Here is a 21,746-nt window from a genome sequence, read left to right as displayed (position 1 = left end):
GCTCTCCTCTGGACTCTCTCCAGTTTCTCCAGATCTTTCCTAAATTGTGGTGCTCAGAATTGGACACGGTACTCCAGCTGAGGCCTCACCAGTGCTGAGCGGAGCCAGACAGATACCTGCTGTATCTTCCATACAACACTACTGTTAATATATCCCGGAATCATATTAGCCTTTTGTGCAGCTTCAGTGCATGGATGACTCATATTGTGTGTGTGGTCCATTATAACCCCCAGATCTTTTCGAGCAGTACTACCGCCTGTGCAGTCATTTCCCATTTTGTAGTCATACATTTGATTTTTCTTTCCTAAGTGAAGTACTTTTCATGTCTTTATTCAATGGCATTACTCCCACTTTACACCAGTGTACCACCACTCACTTGGATGGGTTGTTGTTGGAGGGGGGACTGAACCTGGGAACTCAGGATCATGAAACATAAGCCTGCTTGAGCTAAATAACACCCCCCCGCCCATTAATCAAGGCTGGCGCAGACTCCTCAACCTAGCCATCACTAGCAGGCAAGAGTGCATGCTCAGCAGGAGAAGAACCAGGTGACTTGTCTCTTCCTCTCTGAGACAACAGGAATACCTGATCCTTTCTATAAACCATGTCCTCTCCTCCTGCATGGTGTTGCATTATCCAGACATGTATGGGGTCAGAGGAGGGATAGCTTTACAGCTATTATACTTTGTTATTTTGTAACCATTTAATGTTTCTGTCTCAGTTTCCCATGTCTCTACATTGGCAATAACATTATTTATCTGCTCCAAAGGCATGTGGTGTAGATTGATTAGTTTGGAAAGCATGTTTAAGACAAAAAGTGCTAGCATCCTCATTATGTTTCCATTATTTATTAGAGACTGTAGGTGGGTTTCCCTCCGCCAAGTAAAAATAAATAAATAAATGTTTCTTGGACCAAACTGAATAATGTTTCCATCATTTGAGACTGTAGGTTTCTGTGTTTCTTTGACCAAAAAAATGTTTCTTTGACCAAACTGAACTTTTTTTGTATTTTTTTCCATTTTTTGGTAAAAATGTTTTTTTGTTTTTTTCTTTGTTTTCATATGCTGAATTTTTTTATTGAAAAGAAAAACAATTTTCAAAGAGGAAAAAAATGCATTTCAGTGTTCTATCAAAAATGATTTTTATGGGAAATGATCAAAAGAATTTAATTCCCATCTAAAATAGTTCCCATTTTCAACCAACAGTATTATTTATAATTACAAACCCCCGTTGTAGTGTGCAGTAGTCAGTCAAGTTAGAGCATGAAAGTCCAGGACTCTATTGTGCTGGACACAGCACAAATACAGAACAAAAAGACAATCCCTGCCTCAAAGAGTTTATAATCTAAATCATTACAATCTAAGGCATGGACCTGGGGACACTCAGAAAGATTAGTCTGAATTAACTTTAAAGTGGATTAATAAAATCACATGGAACCCCTGCATGGATGCTCTTATTCAGAATTAAATTGGACTTAATCTAATTTATTTTAATTAAAAAGTGAATTAATTTAAATCAAATGAAATCCACTTTATTTCAGAATAAAAGCATACACCTAGAAGTTTAACAGAGGTTCTCTAATCCACTTTAAATTCACACCTTTAGTTAATTCAAATTAACTTTCCTGAGTGACATGTATAGACAAACCCTAAATAAGTGTTCCAATTCTGCTGTTAAACCAAACATTTTAATTCCCCCAAACAGCAAATTACTTAAGAAATTGCCTAACTTTAGGAATATGCATAATCTCTTTGAAGTCAATGGCACTCATGTTCTTAAAGGTAGGCATATGCTTAAATACATTGCTGAATGGAAGCCTAAATGAAGTTCTGTCTTCAGGTCTTAACAACTTCATTAAATTGGCAGACTTAAACCTCAAATTAATAAAGCTGCATTCTCATCTCTTTGAGTTGGCTTTTATCATATTTTCTTCACTTCTGACTATGAGGATAATGATGGCACCTGACATTTTAATGGCTAGATAACATGACCCAGCTAAATCTGATTGTGTAATCACTGCCCAAATATGGAGAGTTTTAACAAAAACCTGAATAAGATAGACAGAGGAGTGGCTTGAGCCTGATTTACAATAAGAGCCTTGTGTTTTGTTATCTGTTAGCCAGACAACAAGGCAATACATAAAAGGGGTCTCTGCCATCTAGATTAGGCCCAAAATTAGTCATAGATTAAACAAAACCCCAACACCTCATTAATGAGGAATTCAAACCCATCAAGGTAGCATTTTTACAGGAGCCATATAAAAACGATCTTGAACTCAGCTCCCACTAGCATCTCTGCAGCAGCAAACTAACCCTTTCTACTCCCAGTGCTTAGCTAAAACAACCAACAATGCTTGCACAGAAGTAAATTACACGTTTGTGCTCATTTTAGTTCCATAAGAAACCAGGATGGGAAGAGACTAGAGATGGAATTTCGTGTGAGAAAAAGCCATTTTGATTAAACTGAAATGTTTTACAAAATTGTGTCAAGTATGAAGAAATTTTATTTCAGAAAAATGTTGAAAAAAGTTTTGAAAATATTGTTTTGACATTTTTAGAATAAAAAGTTTTGATTTTTGTTTCAAAACTTGTATATATACAGAATTAAAAATAAAACAATGTTTGACATTGGAATAAAATGTTTTGATTCACAGATTCTAAGACAAGAAAAGACCATTGTGACCATCTAGTCCAGTGGCTCTCAAACGTTTCGATTGGTGACCCCTTTCACATAGCGAGCCTCTGAGTATGATCCTCCCTTATGAATTAAAAACACTTTTTTATATATTCAACACCACTATAAATGCTCGAGGCAAAGCAGGGTTTGGGATGGAAGCTGACAGCTCGTGATGCTCCAAGTAATAACCTCATGACCCCCTGAGGGGTCCCGACCCCCAGTTTGAGAATCCCTGATCTAGTCAGTCTTCCAGCTTAACACAGGGTAAAGAATTTTTCAAAAATAGTTCATAGAGCAGCTCTTTTAAGGGAAAAAAAAATCCAATAATTGACCTGAACCAATTTTTTTCCCCAGAATTTCATTTTGTTAAAAAAATAAACAAAACAAAAAATAAACACTTTTTTTTAAACGACTCCAGATAAATAAATCTCAAACTGTTTTGAGGAATAGATAATCCATTTTCTGACCAACTCAGTAGGCAAATTTCCAAAAGCTCTATGGAGCTCAACAGTTTCTCCCTCTCTCACCAACACAAGTTGGTCTAGTAAATATTACCTCATTCACCCAGCACTAGAAGAGACAGCTGGAAGAGAACAATTTCCCCCCAATATTTCTTAAAGGAATATTACTGTATAAACTGAGAGAACAAATCATTAATTTTATATTATTTACATACACTGGTTATACTTTAAAAGTTCTTTCTGGTACGCAAAATTCTCTTGGTCTGATAATGATTTATTTTTACTTATGATGGGGAATTGCTTTGGAATTGGTTCCAGATCAAACAGAAGAAACCTCTTAAGAGTAGCTGTATAGTGATCAAAAGTATGTTAGTTGCTTGGAAGACACATAGGGCCAACTTCTGAAAGAGCTCAGTGCCCATTTAGGCATCTAAATCAGCTGGCCAGATTTCCAGCACCCATTGAGACTGGATTGTGGGGAAGAACTGTTCTCAGTGGGAATATTTGTTGTTGAGTACTGGTTGCAGAGTGCTGCAGGGGATGCCCTAATCAGCTCCTGCCACTCCAGCCCCAATCAGAGGAAATGGGTAGAGGCTTCTTACTAGCTAGGACTAGCCTGGAAACTGGCCACACCTGCCCACCTCATTAACAGGGGCTAAAAGTTTGGGAGGAAGTGAGCCCAGGGGGATGGAGACCAGGAGGGGGAGAGTAGGCACAGAAGGAGTTGGGAGCCTGGTGCTATTCAGGCCTGTGTTTGGCCGAACCTGTAAATAATCTGTAAATAGTTGGAGCTTGGTGGTGGGGACTGGACACAGGAATAAAGAGCATGGGTCTTGCACCAGCTATAAGTGGTCCTCACTCATTGGGGAGTGGGATGAGGAGGACTGAACCCAGTGAGACCCCATCAAAGTACTTCATGTGACAAAGCACTTAGGAGTCTAAGGTCCATTGACTTTTGATGAGATTTAGGGTCCGAAGTGACTTTGTCATTTTTGAAAATGGCACTTAGGCTCTTAAATCACTTGGAGTTAGCTTCAAAAAGTAGCTTAGGAGTTGCAACCACTAACTTTTAGGTGCCCTGTGTCCAAGTGGAATTTTCAGCTCCAAGTTAGGTGCCCAGGCTCATACCACGCATGGGGAGACGTAGGTGCCTAGACAGAAGGATACTCAGAAGCCAAGAAAGTGGAGATCTGCCTAAGCTCACAAGGCCTGACATGCAGAGGGAAGAGATGGGATTTAGGGCCCAGATTCACAAAGATGCCTAACTCCCATGGATCTGGCCCTCTAGATGACTGACTGATGGTCTGAAGGGAGATGCCAATCTCGGCTTGGGATTCTCTGCCATGAACTCTCTCTGGGAGCCATGCCCAATCAAGTCAGCCCTTTCTCATGAAAAACCAGCATAGGGGGCCAACCCACTGCAGAATATTCAGAAGCCTAGTGGCCAGTGCAGTCAGGTGCTCAAATCCCTATTCTACCCCATTTGGCTACAATCATTAATGATCATAAACCTTAAATAAATAAAAGTTTTAAATGCCTTTTATTTTACAATACAATAGTTTACACACTGTAACTATATTGTTACAGAATAACTCTACCATAAAAGTTCTGAATATTTAAACTAATGGCACAGCAAGGAAGAATATTCCTCCTGCTGAGAACTGAGACATTTTAGTATATGGACCACAATGTGGTAAAATGAATATTGAGAAACCCATGGAAAGAGTTTTCTACACATGGATTAAATAGTAAAAGATGCTACCGCCTGTGGTACTGCTGCCTCGCTATAAATTCATTATTAACAATGGGAAATTAAACTTTGGTTATGCTACTGTTTTAGGTGACATAAACCACTGGGAAGGAAGAGATTAAACATGGTTATTGCAGATTATTTAGTTGTAACAAACATGAAACAGCATCAGAAGCACTTTTCACTTTGCAGGGAGGTTCCACAATTCCTTCCCATGAGTGGGATACTTGAAAAAGAAAGAGGGCCAGATCCTTGTCTGGTGCAAATCAGCATCGCTCTATGGAAGTCAATGGACAATATATGGGAAATTGAATTAACTCCACTGAAGTCAACTCTAGGGTTGTCAACCCTCCAGGAGCGGCCGGGAGTCTCCCAGAATCAGCATCGATCTCCCGGTGACTATTGAAAGCAATCTGGGAGATTTTAATAGGATATTTTAAGAAAATGACATTACGTCATGTTGGGGAAAAAAGTCTCCCAGAATAGCGTCAGTCAGAGTTGGCAACCCTAGTCAACACACTGATGCTGATTTAGACCAGTTGAGGATCTGGCTGAAGTGGTGGGACTAGACACTCAAAGGGAAGGGCATACTGGGCAGATGCTTCTGCGATTCTCAGCTCAGACTCCAAGAAATCACCTTTCAGGGTGTTGCCTTCTGCCCTCCAGGGTAAGCAAAGATCTACGTGGCACTCATTCAGCAGGACAGCTACAAATGCCTACAGGTGAGAGCTTAGAGGGCTAGGACTGTGAGACCATCACAAGCTGCAGGGAAGAGATGTGCCATCTTGCAGCTCTGACCCAGAAGCTGCCCTTGACCAGGCCAAAGTCGGGCAGTAACAAGCCTTTTGCCAGTGTGTCTGCAAAGCACTAGTTCATTGCTGAGGCACAGTAAAAATGGGTCAATTCTGTAAGTGATTTGCAGTAATGCGCAGTGATTGCTACCTACCCGGATTACTGAGGGGCAGATCATATCCGTGCTCCAATACAATTTATGCAGCAGTGCAGGGGAGGCCCTGAGGAGCCACTACGCATGCACTGCTTGTGAGGGTATGTCTTGACTACACAGTGAGCCCAGGGAGAGCCCATGTGTCGCCCCTAATTCTCCCATCTCTTCACACAGGAAAATCTCACACCCAGGCTGGCGAGTCCATTAAGCCTGAGCTAACAGGGACAGCTGGGGGTGTAGGCTTGAGCTAGAATTCCATTTCATGGGGTGGCAACATGCCTACTTTGCGGTGAGAATAAACGCGAATCAAGCGTGGGTGCTGTTAGTCCTCCAGTCCTATTTCACAATTCCACCAGCGTTGTAGATTCCTGTCTAACTGTGCCCTGTTTCTGCACTATGTCTTAACCCAACCATTGCCGGCTCAAAGGCTGTGGAAGTGCAGCAAGCAGAGATGCCATCCAAGAAATCGTCCTGCCCGCATACTGTCAGCTGTCCAGAATCTCAACCCCACCCTCTGGGGAAGTTGTGATGTGAAGATCCATTTCTAAGTGTGGTGGACAGGAAAGAAATGGAGAGGCAGAGAAGTCAGTCGAGCGAGCTATGGCACACTTGGTGATTTGCAAACTGAGTTCCTGGAAGACATGCTCATTAAAAGCCCTTGCTGCCAAATGCTGTTTACTTTCGCCTTCAGAACTATCTGCATGAACAATGAGTAACCCCACTTGGAGATTATATTCATAAAGCATTGTCCCCTGTCTCTGCCACAGAGAGCAGCTCCCTGTGAGGTGAGAGAGAAAGAGCCCTGTGAATGAATTAACAGAGCAGCCCACTTTAATGGACCGCTAAGAACCATAGGATATACCCCAGAACTCCATCCCAGCACACGGGCTAGTACAGAACCGTGGATGCAGTTACATGGGTCAGGCACAGGTAGCACTTTGCAACAGGGGTGCTCCACGTGTACGAAGCTAGCCCAGGCTTGGTAGCAAGACTTACCCTGCAAGGACTAGCCGAAATGGCAGCCCATATATTTCAGGGAGCACAAGGGCTAGTATCTGGTTGGGAGCAACTCACTGGAAAGTGGGTGGACCAGCCGGGGCTCAGCCCTCTTTCACTCTGTGCACCAGCTGAAGAGCTGCATAGCCGGGGGCGGGTGGGGGGAGTGTGTTGCGTCCCTGGAGGGGGCATCATAGATTAATTTCCCACAGTGAAAGTGAGCAGCTCTAAGAGACATCTTACTTCTCTAAGGTGGGAATCTTCCCAATGCTCTCCTGCCCCTTGGCAGGGCTGTGGCTACATGCAAGTTAGCTGAAAATTAGCTTCTCCTATTGATTCTGACCAACATATTGAAATGTTAAGGGCCAGATTCTCACAGCCTTCCTCTCCATGGGCTAGACCTGGCCCTGGCCATGCTCAAGGCGAGCAGGACAGTCACATTTTCCTGCTTTCCCATTCCCTGGCTCGACCCACTTGGATCTTCGGCTTGGTGCAGAGTGGAGGCCCTGCTTTCTTGTTGCATGCCCATCCCCACAAGGGGGCTGGGAGGGGGTCAAGAGTAGTTGCCTCAGCACATGGGCAGAGGAAGCTGTTCCCTTGTAAGACATGTGGTCATTCACTCCCTCCTGTGCGAGAGGTGAGTGGCTCCTGGAGTCACAATTCCATCCCAGGGCTGCCTCTGGGAGGCAGCATTTTCACACTGCCCTACGTGCAGTATGGCTCCACCTAGCCCATTCAAAAGGGCTTTAATTCTGACTCTCTGACTGCTTAGGAGTCCAATACTCAGTATGGAAAAGGCTGTGAGAATCCAGTCCTTCCTCCTCAATGGCCATTAAAAACTAATTCCAATGCAACATTAAAAGAAGTGTAAGTAATTTACAGAGAGTGTTAATTGCTATGAACCACTACATCCTCTTATTGCTTTCAGAAACCAAGCAACTCTAAATAATGTATGTTTCTGCATGCAAAAATCAGGAATTCCCCTTCCCTCCTCAAAAAGCTCTGTTTTCTGATGGGCTTAGGGCTCCCAAAAATCACATTTCAGACCTTACAGACAATCCACAGGGTATGACAGCATGGTGGAGTAGATAGAGCACTGGATTGAATGCAGATGAGCTGGGTTCTAATCCCACCTCTACACCAACATGATGTATATCTATATTTCCTCTCCCACCCTTTAAGTGTCTTGTCTATTTAGACACTAATCTCTTTGGGGCAAGGACTGCCATTTAATGTGTGTCGGTACAGTGCTTAGCACAATGGTAAGTAAGCCCCAACAGGTGCTACTGTAATATAACTAAGTTGCTACTTCATAAAGTACATTTCAGTATCTATTGCAAATTAATTCTGTCACTGTGGCAACCCGTACCAAAGAGGTTAAAATACTTTGGAATCCTTCGCCTCATTAATCAGCTTCATAACTTAATCTATAGCTTGATCCTTCCTATCCCCCTTTCAGGCAAACTGATGGGTAAATGCATTGAGCTACTGCAATCAGATTATCTTCCTGTTTTAGTAAAGTTTTATATCTATAGCCTTTCATTCTGAATCCCAAAGAGCCTGTGCAGTAAGTGAACATCTTTGGTCAAAGGTCCTTCAGTGGTATGTTAGCCTAAGGTAAGATAAACTTGTTCTTAAAAATTGATTTCCCCCCCTCAGGCACTATTGTTATGTCCATCCTCTAATCTTTAACTGGATGTCTGAGTGACTAGGTTGATAACTTGGCTGACTATCACTTAATTCAGGTTTGAGGGATGATAAAATAATTATGCAATTTGACATGGAGAAGGACAGGCCAAGGAAACGGGAGCAATCTGAAGCTTAAATGTGTTTTACATTAAGATCTATCGCGTTGATCGTTACAAGGACATACTTACTGTAGTCCAACTGACCTGCTGACCCAGATCTGTAAAATACAGCGTAATGATGGAGGAAACTGCCAAGCTTTGAATGCTAGCGGAATCCTTCAGATAGGGCCCATCTAGAATGACAAAGAAGCAAGCCCAAATGGTTTGAATAATACACCCCCTGAAATGACTCAGCATAAAATGCAAGACACACAGGAGTTAAGCAATGGTTATAATTCACATTCCACCCCATAAACTGGGCCTGAAGTGAAAAGGAAACCCCTTGTTTTCTGATGTATTCGGTGCTTTCAGTTCTTACTCTCTATGTCCAGCGCTCAGGATTTGTATTAGATTTTATCCTCATGATGATGCAAGTGTGAGGATGACACTGCATTGAGAAACAACGCACAACAGTTGTTATGGGGTAGACTCGTGCATCGTCTCTATAAAGGGACAGATTGTTCAGAATTGCACAAACCCTTCTGTCAAGTATCAAAGGGGTAGCCGTGTTAGTCTGGATCTGTAAAAGCAGCAAAGAATCCTGTGGCACCTTATAGACTAACAGACGTATTGGAGCATGAGCTTTTGTGGGTGAATACCCACTTCGTCGGATGCATGTGGTGAAGGGGTGAAAGTAACCTTCTGTAAAGCAGTCTTAGATCATGCCTTAGAAGGTTTAACAGAAAGGCACCATGTGAGACGATGTCTCTGTCTCTGAATCCCTGATATGTTTCTGGTCAAATGTTTGCTTGTTTCATGCTCAGTGGTAGCTAGTGATGGGTGGAACTCAGAGATTACAAAGTCAGCTTCTGTTTGGACAAGATCCCATAACCCAAGATCTCTATGTCAACCTTCTTGGACCTCGTCAGACTTTTTGAGTCTGGGCTTAGAAAGCTTTTCTCACTGTACTTCCAAGCACCAGCTTCTACTCCTGCTGAATCCAGCATGTACAGAATATAGTAACAGCTGTAGGGGAGGTAATATAGTTTGTTTAGTTAGGTAATATAGTTTGTTTAGGAAGTAGTGGATAAGGCAGTGGACTGAAAGTTAGGAGACTTGGGGTTTGTTCCCGGCTCTGCCACTGACTTCCTGTGTGACCTTGGCTGAGTCACTTCATCTATTTCTCCTTGTCTTTCTAGTCTATTTAACTTGTAAGCTCTTCAGGGCACAGTCTCTCTCTCATTATATGTTTAAACATCAGTGGGCTACTACTGGAATACTACTATCAGCAGACTGACAAAACCATTTGAACCTCCAAAAAATTGGTGCATATTTCGGGAGAAAGTGCAAGTGTCTTTACATACCATTTAAGTCAGCGGGCTATTGTGATTTCTGTTATCTACCTTGTAATAAATAGTGCCCATAAAGCATTTGTCAAATGCAAAATCCAGTGGGTTTTGTCTCTTTCTGACTTTGTGAAGCATTTGCAAGCTAGACGTGAGATTTTTCCACCATTACTTACATGGCATAGTACCTTACTCCTTGAGAGTAATCTCACTGAAATCAATGGGAGAGTGAGTAACACTCCACGAGGAAAACCACACTCTATGGATAGGGCTAGATCCCAGACTAGTGCATGAGTTTGGGTGCACTTAAATATGAGCCACATTCTGTTCACTGTTTTGGCATAAAAAGTCCCTTTCAATGGGAGTTCCTTATACAGGACAAGAACAGAGTGCAGGCCTGTCTGCATTCTATCTTTCATTTTCTTTGTTTTAGAGGATCCTCAATTCTGTGTATGAACTGTTTGGGCTTGAGAGAGCATTGGCCAGTTTGATGTTCTGTGCGAGGAAGCAGAGCTCTCAGAAGGGCCTAACCCTGGAAACAACAGTGGCCTGCTTACACAGATCACCAAACTGGCCAACCCTCTAACAAGCCCAAACAATTCTCATACATAATTGAGGACACTCAGTATGTTTCCACCTCCAAAACAAAGAAGGTGAAAGACAAAGGGGAACAGATTGCTTGGGACACATCAGAACAGTGCAGGGAAGGTTGTGGGGTGACAGGTACATATAAAGGGCACCAGAGGTGGGTGAAACAATAATGGCTGCCCATGCCGCAAAAGAGAGGTGCCACGGAGAAAACCAAGGATCACCTAACTGGTGGGGAACAAAAAATGGAAAAAAAAGGAGGGATGAATCACAGGTTCAAAATCAGGGATGCAGAAGTAGACCACCTCAGACAATGCCCACGGCTCCGTGAAGAGAACTGAAGAGTCAATGCAATTAAGGGGTCTAACCTACTTGACCCCTATAGATATGGGTGGGACTCCATTCAAACCCCCCACATGCAGCCATCCCTCAACAAAAATGAAAAACAAGGAGCAGAAAAACAAGGAACAGCTAATTATGAGGGACAATGAATGCAAACACAGTGCCCACTACTCTGCGAGGGAGCCAGTGGAAGTAAACTGGTTGACGTCACTGGCATATGAAGTCCTTTATTTATTCACACAGGTGCAGCTTGGGCACTAGCAGTCCAAATTCCCCTCACTGCCCATGTCCTTCAAGAAATATTTAAAATGAGAGAGCCCATAGACCGCTCTCAATGATCCATTCAGTCCTCGGCTGCCAAGAAGGGTGATGACTGGTGTCAACCAGGATGGTGGCCAGTGGTGGATTTAGAGTTAGTGGGGCCGTGTGTGCAGTGTCATTGTCAGGCGGCCCCCTCAGGACCCAGCCAAGAAAAATAACACTCTCTCTTACCCCCCTCCCGGGTTTTTCCATCCTTTTTTTCTTCATCCTCCTCCTATATTATAAGTAATGGGAAGTAAATGAAAATAAAATGAGATACCTTGGTTGGGGCCGGGGCTGGGGTGCAGGAGGGGGTGAGGGGTGCGGGCTCTGGGAGGGAGTTTGGGAGTGGGATCTGGGCTGTGGCAGGGGGTTGAGGTGTAGGAGGAGGGATGAGGGGGTTGGGCTCTGGGAGGGAGTTTGGGTGCAGGCTCTGGGCTGGGGCAGGGGGTTGCGGTGTGGGAGGGGGGCAGCGCTTACCTTGGGCAGCACAGGTCCCAAAGTGACTGGCACATCCCCCCTCTGGCAGCAGTTCCAAGGCAGGTGGGGCAGGGGGTCTCTTTGCCGCTGCCAACAGGTGACATTGGCTGCAGTTCCCAGGCAACAGGATCTGCGGAGTTGGTGTTCAGGGCGGCAGCAGCATGCAGAGATACCCCCCATCGCCCCAGGGCTGCAGGGACATGGCAGCCACTTCCAGGAGTGAAGTGGAGCAGAGGGGAAGAGGCAGAGTGGGCAGGGAACTGCCTTAATCATGCTGCACTGCTGCTGGCACGTCTCTGGGCGCCCCTTGGGAGGACGTCTCCGTGTACTGCCCAGGGGTGGAGGCAGAGTGCGGAGCTGCCTCCTCCACCTGCCAGTGGTGCACAAAGACGTGCCAGCAGCCGACCACTTCTGGGAGCAGCCTGCGGACATCGGTCATGGCATGCAGACAGCCTGCCTGAGCCCTGTTGCACTGCTGGCTGGGACTAGGGGGCAGGTTGACAGATATTTGTCCTGCATTTTGGGGGCCCCCTGTCGCTGGGAGGCCCCGTGCCACCACATGGTTTGTTTTATGGTAAATCCACTCCTGATGGTGGCAGTGGTTTTGCACTGGCAGCAGGGGTGAAAGTAACTTACAGGACTTACCGGTACTGCCGGAGTCCTGAGGGGCATGGCCTCATCCAGAAGAGGCATGGCCTCAACCGGAAGAGGCGTGGCCTCTCACGATTTAAAGGCCCTGGGGCATCAGCTGTGGCTGGGAGACCCAGGGCCTTTAAATCAACCAAGGGCTCCCAGCTGAAGAGGTGGCTGGGAGCCCCCCAGGGCTCAGAGGCAAATTAAAGGGCTCGGGGCTTCGGCCGCTGGGGGAAACCCCGAGCTTTGCGGGGCTGGGGCAGGGATTTAAAGGGGGCAGAGCTCCTGCCGCTGAGGGGAGGCCCGAGCCCTTTAAATCCTGAGCCCAGCCCGGCCGCCAGAGCCGTGGCAGGGATTCAAAGGGCTCTCGGGTGCCCGCAGCGGCGGGGAGCTCTGAGCCCTTTAAATCCCCGCCGCGGAAGCAGGTGCGGTCCAGCAAGGTGTACTGGCTCTTGCCGGTACGCCGTACCGGACTAGACCAGCTTACTTTCACCTCTGACTGGCAGCTTTCTACTGAAAACTGCTGTCCCATACTAATATTAATATTTGCCATGAGAGTGCATACTGAGCTAGGGTAATGTGAAATTCCGCAGACAGATTCCTTAATTGAGGAGAAATCTAATTAGCTAGTCATACATATTAATTAGCAAAAGTGCTAATGGCTTAGCCCATATGGTGTTATAGTGTTAGGAAGAAACACCAGCTATATACTAGTAGGTGCTTTGACATCCATATAAATACTTACTGCGTTCTAGTCGCAGGCCAATACGGGAAGGGTTCCACTGGGGACCTATTTAATTCATAAAGAATTACATTTAATTTCATGGTGTAGCTTCTAAACCTCATTTCTTATTAGTAGCAACAGTGTCCTTTTTGATCACAGCTAGAACCATGAGACCATAAAACTGTCTATATGTTTTAACTCTAAAAGTCAAATACAGTAGAAATATGGAATGAACATGCAGTACAGTACATATGGTTATAGGGGAAACTGCCTATCCTCAAACTATCTGGTTGGCTCAGTTTGAATGTCATCCGATGAGTGTCGTGTGTGTGAATGCCCAAGCCTTGTGGCATAACTGTACCAAGGAGTGTGAGTGTGTAGAGTGGAGGGGGAAGGAGTCCATGTTTATTTTAGCCTTTTCTTTGATTTCCATCTCTCACTCAATTTCCAAGGAAAAAGCTGAGTTTTCTACTCGAGCTCTCTGGAAAAGGTTCTTTTTTCCCTTGCAGAAAAATTCAGTAAAAGCTTGTTCTCACCATACTTTTCAGCAGAAAATTTAAACTTTTGATTAAAATGCCCCCCAAGCCCTCAAAAACTGCAACCCTATTGGTTTTCAGATTAAAAACAGAAAAATGTTCCATTTTTTACCCCCTTTTTTCAGTTTCGGGGGTTTCCAACAAAAACATAAAAAAAAATGAGGAAAGCTGACATCTGTGAACATTTTCATTTTATTGAAAACCCAATTTTCCATTTAAAAAAACAAGAGTTTTTGATGGAAAAATTTCAACCATCTGCATTTTCTACCTGCCAAGCCTGCAAACTGCACCTGGGAGGGACTCTGCAGCCTATTATTTTAAAAGGAAAAGAGAGGGACTTTGGCCCTACTTTGCGAGGTTCCTCCAGTGCAAAGTGCTTCTAATCCTCTAATCCAGCCCCCAGAGCTCCCCCATGTAGAAGGATCATCAAGCAGCGTGTAACCACTGAGGAGCCCCTTCCCCCACGGCAGGTGAAGCATACCTTGCTGGGGAAATGGGTGCATCTAGTTCTCCTCTGTCCTCCGGAGAGCCCAGCAGCGCTTTTCAGCCATTGTCTGCTGGCAGAGGGTGGATCAGCCTTCAAAACTTTGAGGCAGACTGGATGGAGACCAGGCTAAACAACCCTGAGTGTGATGACAGAACTCCTACAGGAAATCTGACTTAAAAGCAATGGCTATAATTGATTTTAAGAACCTAAAACTGTCCAGTCTCACTGAAGGTGAAAAAACAGCATGGGCTGTCACCCAGACACACTCTCTCCTTCCTGTTAAAATCCCTTCATGCATCAGTTATGTCGCTGGCAAAACAAAACAGAAGGCCTTTGTGCAGAAACTAATGGGTGAGGATCTGGATGCTTTCTGTTGGTGTCCTCATCAATTGCACAATAAAAATCAGGCTCCAGAGGCAAAACCTTATGTGCTGGGTGGTTTGCTACGGCCATGTCTACGTTATGTAGAACACATATTAGCTGTCTCTCATCAATGCTTCATCCCCCTATCCCCCCAGGGCTGATCACAATCATCTAGCATGTTTTAAAGCTATTAAACCCTCGTTTTCATTTGTGGTTTTGAAACATGTTAGCAAATGTATTTTTTAAGCATAACTTATTTTCCTAGACAAGGCCTAAAGGAGCAGCCAGGCTTTTAAAGCTGTGTAATTTTGCCTTCTTCTCAGCAAGGGCATAAATATTGATCCAAATGCACCAGCATGGATCCAAAGCAATAACCTGTCTTTAACAACAAACACATCAGGAGTCAAATTTTCTGAAAATAAAGCTGTAATCCCGGCGACTTTAAACTGGCTCCATGGCGTAGAAAGGGCTCTCCCTTCCAGCCAGTTACCCAATCCTTTCCATTCAAACACAGCCATTCCTTTCTTTAGGTCTGTGATACATCTGTTAACAGACATGAAAAGTTATTTACTGTGAGAAAACACAGGGATTGTGGAGGATAGAAATATCATTTGGTTACTATGTTGTTGTTTAAATTGGTGGTGCTGGTCAAACTGAAACTGATAGAAGCTGAACACTTTGGAGAGACATACAAGGTGTTTTGTAATGGCTAGATGACAGCAAAATAAAATCCTTGTTTGCCAAAGCTCTTAATAAAAATGTACAAGCAGGTGGAGCCGGACAAAATTTTGTGTCCAATTTTTTAAAAATAAAATATGCATATTCACTGATACTGAAATGTTTCATGAAGATTCTGACAGTTTTTTAATTAATATTTGAAAGAAAAAAATCTGAAAGAAATATAAAAATTTTCATTTTGACAGTTTTTGTTTTTGGATCAAAAAAATTTTTTTTAAGGTTAAACATGCTTAAAATGGAAATACACCTCTACCCTGATATAACGTGACCCGATATAACACGAATTTGGATATGACGCAGTAAAGCAGTGCCCCTTGGGGGGCGGGGCTGTGCACTCTGGTGGATCAAAGCAAGTTCGATATAATGCGGTTTCACCTATAACGCGGTAAAATTTTTTGGCTCCCGAGGACAGCGTTCTATCAAGGTCGAGGTGTACAATGTTTCTCTTCGGTCAAATGAAACATTTCGTTTGACCTGAAATGAATTATTTTCCAACTTTTTGATTCACTGAAAATTTACCATTTTCAGTCTGACCCCCTGATATTTTCTTTTACTTTTAAAAATAGTCAAGAAACCAAAATATACATTATTCACCCTGCTCCTGCAGTTAGACAAGCTGTGGAGAGCAGAGTTACATGCACATAGTCTCTAAAATATAAGACTACAGCCTAGAACTCTCTTGTTTTATGGCAGAGAGAGTAAGTAACTTTTGTCAGAGAGTTCAGTAGCGGAGTACAGGCATTAGACTAGACGAGGTGTACCGATGACCCAGATCAGTTTTAGCTTTGATCTCTGCAGGCCAAAAAATTATCCACAAACTGATGCTAGAAACACAAGAAAAACCCTATCTATCAATTAATTTTAGGATAGGTACCAACTAGTTTTCTCAAGGTAGCAGAACAGACCATGGCTATTAGCGATAACAAAAGGAAGACAGAGAAACAGCAGCTGTCAGACATGCGGAGGATATGATTAGCTCCAGGACAGCAGATATCAATGTTTACTGGGGCCTAAAATGCAATGTGCTTGTGCTAAATTGATTTTTCCCCACCTTGCATTACTGTATGTTTCAATAAAAGCAATATGCCTGATTCTGTGCTTTGAGGCACAGCTCATCATCTTCAATAGGGCAAACAGAGGCTGTGCTTCAAGGCATGTAATCCTACATTTCAGAGCATTTTCCCAAGCACACCATTGCTTTATAAACAGACAACCATTTTAACTCCACCTTCTCCACGCAAGAAGATCTTTGGCTTAACTCCGCTATGCTGCTAATCTCTACAGACTGTGCTGCTCAGGTTCCACAAGGAAAAACTGTTTATGTTTTCCATGGGCGCTTCACAAGCTGTAGAATATTGCAGAGACTAAGTTGTTAATTGCTTCGATTTTCAGGTGTTTGGGTCAGAAACCATCTCTTGGTTCTGTGTTTGCACAGAACCTGGCACAATTGGGCCCTGCTCCATGACTAGTTCATAGGTGCTAACATAATTACAACTGGTAAGAACACTTTGGAAAAAAATGATATTTCAGCCAAGTATGCTGTTTGGTCAAAACTGAAAGGAGACATTTTTGTTTCAAGGAAGTCTTAATCCAAATGGGGTTCTGTTGGCTCCAGAGAGAGAGACATTCTAGCTATAGAGAATCCTGTGTTATGTTTTCAGGTTGGAAGAACAATGCAGACAATCTCCAGTCTGTTACAAGGGGATATCCATGTACAATGCATAATTTTATATACCACGTAATTCTTCATTAGCATTCCTCCTCTGAGCCTTCTATTCCGGTCTAAACACAATCCCTAAAACGTGTCTGAATCCTACCTTTTAACCCTTGATGTTCAGGTGGGTATAAAAATCAGGCAAAGCGAGTGTGCCCATCCCTATAATTATACTTTTATATATATTTATAATTTATAAGGCCAGAAGGGTCCATTATGATCATCTAGTCTGATCTTCCATATAACACATGTCATAGAACTTCCTGAATGAGCTCCTGTTTGAACTAAAGCATATCTTCTTAAGAAACATCCAATCTTTATTTCAAAAATGCCAGTGATGGAGAAATCCACTATGACCCTTGGTAAGTTGCTCCAATGGTAAATTACTCCCATTCTTAAAAAAATTGCCACTTAATTCCAGTCTGAATTTGTTTAACTTCAGTTTCCAGCCATTGAATCCTGCTATACCTTTCTACGCTTGATTGAAGAGCCCTATATTTATCAAATTTCTGTTCCCCATGTAGGTACCTATAAATGAATCATGTTGCTCCAAATTTTCTCTTTGTTAATCTACATAGATTGAGCTCCTTGAATCTATCACTACAAGGCATGCTTTGAAATCCTTCAGTCATTCTCATATTTATTTGTATTGTGGCAAAGTCTCATAGCCACCGTTATGGACCAAAGCTTCATTGTACGGGGCTCTGAAAAGCCTCAGCACATTAAACTAAGCACCACACTGGTCGAGCAGAATTACAATAAAAGCTAAATTATTAGAGCTGGTCACAAACAAGTTCTTTTCCAAGGAAAATTTTTGACATGAACCTTCTACATTTTTCATTGACATCTTTCAGGTTTTCCTGGGGATAACGAAAACTGACTTTTTTTTCCCAAAAACTTTTCAAATCACAATTTCTGTTTTGTCAAAAAGGCATTTTTTAAAACATACACACAAAATTCAGATGAAAAAATTTGACTACCACGAAAAATTACAATGCAGAACCCTTTAAAAAAGATGTATTAATTCCATTAGAGATTGGCAAGACAAATAATACATTTCCTGAACAGTATGAATATTGGCCTTATTTGATTCTTGAAATATTTCCAAATATCACTCAGATGACACATACTGAGGAATGCATGTTTCGTCCAGGAGGTAGCTTCTAGAGAGATTTTCAAAACTGATGAATGCATTCCTGCCAAATAAGTAGATTTATTTAGACACTCAGGCATATGACTTTGGAACAAGGATTTTTTAGTCACTCCTCACTAACTTCTGGTGCTGTCTGCAAGTGATTGTCTTTGCTAGTGCATGTACTGAACCACTGCTGCCCACCTCACTCATGGAGTAATCATTTCCATTTGCAGGTTTGCTTGCTTTGTCCTTCTCTAGCTTGCCCACCTAGGGATGTCTCTACCTCTCCCATGTCTAGAGGAGCATGCACACATCCATAAGAAAAATCATTCAAAACCGAGAAAATGAAACACTTTTTTTCACACAACACCTAATTAGACAGTGGAACTCATTGCCAAATGATGCCATCAAGGCTAACAACTAAGCAAGATTCAAAAGGTATTAAATGTGTCAAGTATCAGAGGGGTAGCCGTGTTAGTCTGGATCTGTAAAAGCAGCAAAGAATCCTGTGGCACCTTATAGACTAACAGACGTTTTGGAGCATGAGCTTTCGTGGGTGAATACCCACTTAATACCCGTCATGCATGTGACAAAGTGGGTATTCACCCACGAAAGCTCATGCTCCAAAACGTCTGTTAGTCTATAAGGTGCCACAGGATTCTTTGCTGCTTTTATTAAATGTGTGTATGCTAACACAAATATACTAACAAAGTTTGGAAGGGATATTAACTGTCAGGCTTCAAGGTTTAAACCAATCTCCAACTACTAGAAATGAGGACGTTCCTTGCACCCTCTTTTGAAGCATCTGGCATCGGCTACTGTTTGAGGCAGAAAACTGGACTGGATGGTTCTTGGGTTGAATCCAGTCTGGCAATTCCTGTGTTCCCATTGTAGATTTTAAAACCTCCATTCCCTTTGCATGTTATGATGATTATTTGTGTAATATATTATGTGCATAGCAACAACAGAATGCTAGATACTTGAAAGCCTATGAAGACAAAGTCACTGCTCTAAAGGGTTTACAATCTAAACATGCAAAACAACAACAGTGGTTGAAAAGTTATTGAACCATGACACAGACAAACCATGTGTTTTGAGGTGTTTTTTTTTTAAATCATTATTTGATTATTAGATAGTGATTTGAGAGCCCGGCATCAGATTAGCTACTGCCTCTATGGGCCTGATTCTGATACCCTATTCCATTCTGAATAGCACCTTACTCCAAAGGGGTTATCTGAACAGTAAGGTACTATTCAACATAGGTAAGGAATTGCTATCTGGCCCTACACATGGGGGACAAAGCATTAAGCATTTGGAAGGAGTTTGTTTTACAGAGGGACCTGGAGGACAGAGGATGGCATTATGACAGATCAGGTCAAGATAGCGGGTAGAGGGGGAGTGTTCAGGTACAGGGAGCTGTATGGAAGAAAGCCCAGATATGGGAACTGGAGAAGGAAGTCAATTTGTTGTGCAGCTTGGAGGAGTCAATGGAGATAACAGCAGAGACATAGTCAGGAGCTGGGACACGCGGAGCCTTGAAAGCAAAGACAGAAGCTTCAGTTTTACATAGGAGGCCAGTAGAAGCCATGAACATGATGATGCCCTTACTCTTCTGCCCGTTTGCTAACATTATTTCCATTAAAATCTCAACCCATCCAGCATATCATCTTAATAACAGACCTTCCAGAGACAAATGTACAATCAGGATACTGGAGTATTTACCTGGCCCTCTTAAACATTAAGTGTCAGAGACTCTTCTGCCATGAATGGGCAAAGCTCCATGGAAGTCCTACATGGCTACACCTACTGGCACCAGCGGAGGAGCTCACTGTGAGAGCTAAGCCTGGCCATCTTGCAGCAAATGGGAATTTTGCCAGGATTTGGCCCTACCAAACTAATACACACCATCAAGGAATACTCAATCGGATGAGATTTTTTATGCTCCTGGGTTGGTCATGTGCAGGGACTGAATCTAGGTTCTCTGAACTCCACTGCCTGGGCTGAAGAGCCAATACTCTTAGCTTGAAGGATGTAGCAAACTTATTATCCTCTTAGGTGTTTGAGTGACTAGAGGATGACAAAGAACTGGACTGCATTGATGTGGGTGACCACGGTTATTTAACATGGAGAGGCTAATTAGATTCATAGATTCCAAGGCCAGAAGGCACCGTTGGGATCATCTAGTCTGACCTCCTGTATAGTACAGGCCAGAGAACTTCCCCAAAACAATTCCTACAGCAGATTTTTTTAGATCATCATCCAATTTTGATTTGAAAATTGTCAGTGATGGAGAATTCACAATGATCCTTGGTAAGACGTTCCAATGGTAAATTACCCTCTGTGTTGAAAATTTATGCCAGATTTCCAGTTTGAATTGATCAAGTTTCAACTTCCAGCCCTTGGATCGTGTTATAACAGTGTTTCCCAAACTTTTTTGGCCACGGAACACTTTTTAGCCTATTTCGGAACACTTATAATATTATTTTGTAGTCGTTTGGTTTCCAAGTAAAAAATTGTGATATTTATGCTCAAATATATTTTATTTTATAAAACAAAGCAACAATACAAATTTAAAATAACTTGAACTAACAATTTCTAACTGGAAAGCGCATATAAAGTAGTACAAAAATCAAGTGCAAGAGTCTTTCATGGAACACCTATTCACATCGTGCGGAACACCAGTGTTCTGCGGAACACAGTTAGGGAAACACTGTGTTATATGATCCAATGGTAGATTGAAGATCCTGATATTTATTCCGTATGTAGGTGCTTATAGATTGTAATCAAGTCACTCCTGAACATTCTCTGTGTTACACTAAGTAGATTGAGCTCCTTGTGTCTATTGCTATAAGGCATGTTTTCTAGTCCTTTAAGCATTCTCATGGCTCTTCTTGGAACTCTTTCCAGTTAACCTACATCCTTCTTGAATAGTGACACCAGAACTGGACACACTATTTCAGCAGTGGTCAGTCCAGTGCCAAACACAGAGGTAAAATAAACTCTTTACTCCTACTCGAGATTCTCCTGTTTATGCATACAAGAATTTCATTAGCTGTTTTGGCCACAGCATAACACTGGGAGCTCATGTTCAGCTGATTATCCACCCTGAACCCCAAATCTTTTTCAGAATCACTGCTTCCCAGGATGTAATCCCCTATTGCGTAAGTATGGCCTACATTCTCTATTCGTAAATGTATGCATTTACATTTAGCAATATTAAAATGCATATTGTTTGCTTGCAACTCATCAAATGAACCAAATAACTCCATATTAGTGACCTGTCTTCGTTATTTACTCCTACCCCCAACTTTTGGGTCATTTGCAAACTTTATCAGGGATGATTTTATGTTTTCTTCCAGGTCATTAATAAAAATGTTAAATAGTGTAGGTCCCATAAATGATCCCTGCAGGACCCTACTAGAAACACACCCATTCTATGATGATTCATAATTTATTTTTCATAATCCATTTATCATGTGCCATGTTAACCTGATCTCTTCCTAGTTTTTTAATCAAATGTTATGTAATACCAAGTCAAATGACTTACAGAAGTCTAAGTGTATTACAAGAAGGGTATTAACTTTGTCAATCAAACTCGTAATCTCATTAAAAAAAAAAGATATCAAGTTTGTTTGACAGGATCTGTTTTCCACAAATCCATCTTGATTGGCATTAATTATACCTTTATTTCTTTATTAACCAAGTCCCATATCAGTCACTCCATTATCTTCCCAGGGAATCAAT

The 21,746-nt window shown here is 42.5% G+C and overlaps 1 protein-coding gene across 3 annotated transcripts in view; it reads right to left on the bottom strand.

Annotated features, from left to right (window-relative positions):
• TECRL (trans-2,3-enoyl-CoA reductase like) overlaps positions 1 to 21,746 on the bottom strand; it is a 117,792-nt gene that overhangs the window by 36,020 nt on the left and 60,026 nt on the right. Inside the window, exons 3-4 of one of the 3 annotated variants that reach the window (XM_030563724.1) lie at positions 13,051 to 13,095; positions 8,707 to 8,810 (exon numbers count right to left, since the gene is read on the bottom strand). In XM_030563724.1, coding sequence (XP_030419584.1) covers positions 8,707 to 8,810; positions 13,051 to 13,095 — 149 coding nt within the window. The remainder of the gene's footprint in view (positions 1 to 8,706; positions 8,811 to 13,050; positions 13,096 to 21,746) is intronic. The other 2 variants (XM_030563725.1, XM_030563726.1) reach the window with 2 other exon arrangements.

This window comes from Gopherus evgoodei, chromosome 5 (genome assembly GCF_007399415.2).
Source record: "Gopherus evgoodei ecotype Sinaloan lineage chromosome 5, rGopEvg1_v1.p, whole genome shotgun sequence".
In the NCBI taxonomy this organism is placed as follows: Eukaryota; Metazoa; Chordata; order Testudines; family Testudinidae; genus Gopherus; species Gopherus evgoodei.
Note: the sequence above shows the minus strand (reverse complement) of the source record. Positions and strands in the feature narration are given on the sequence as shown.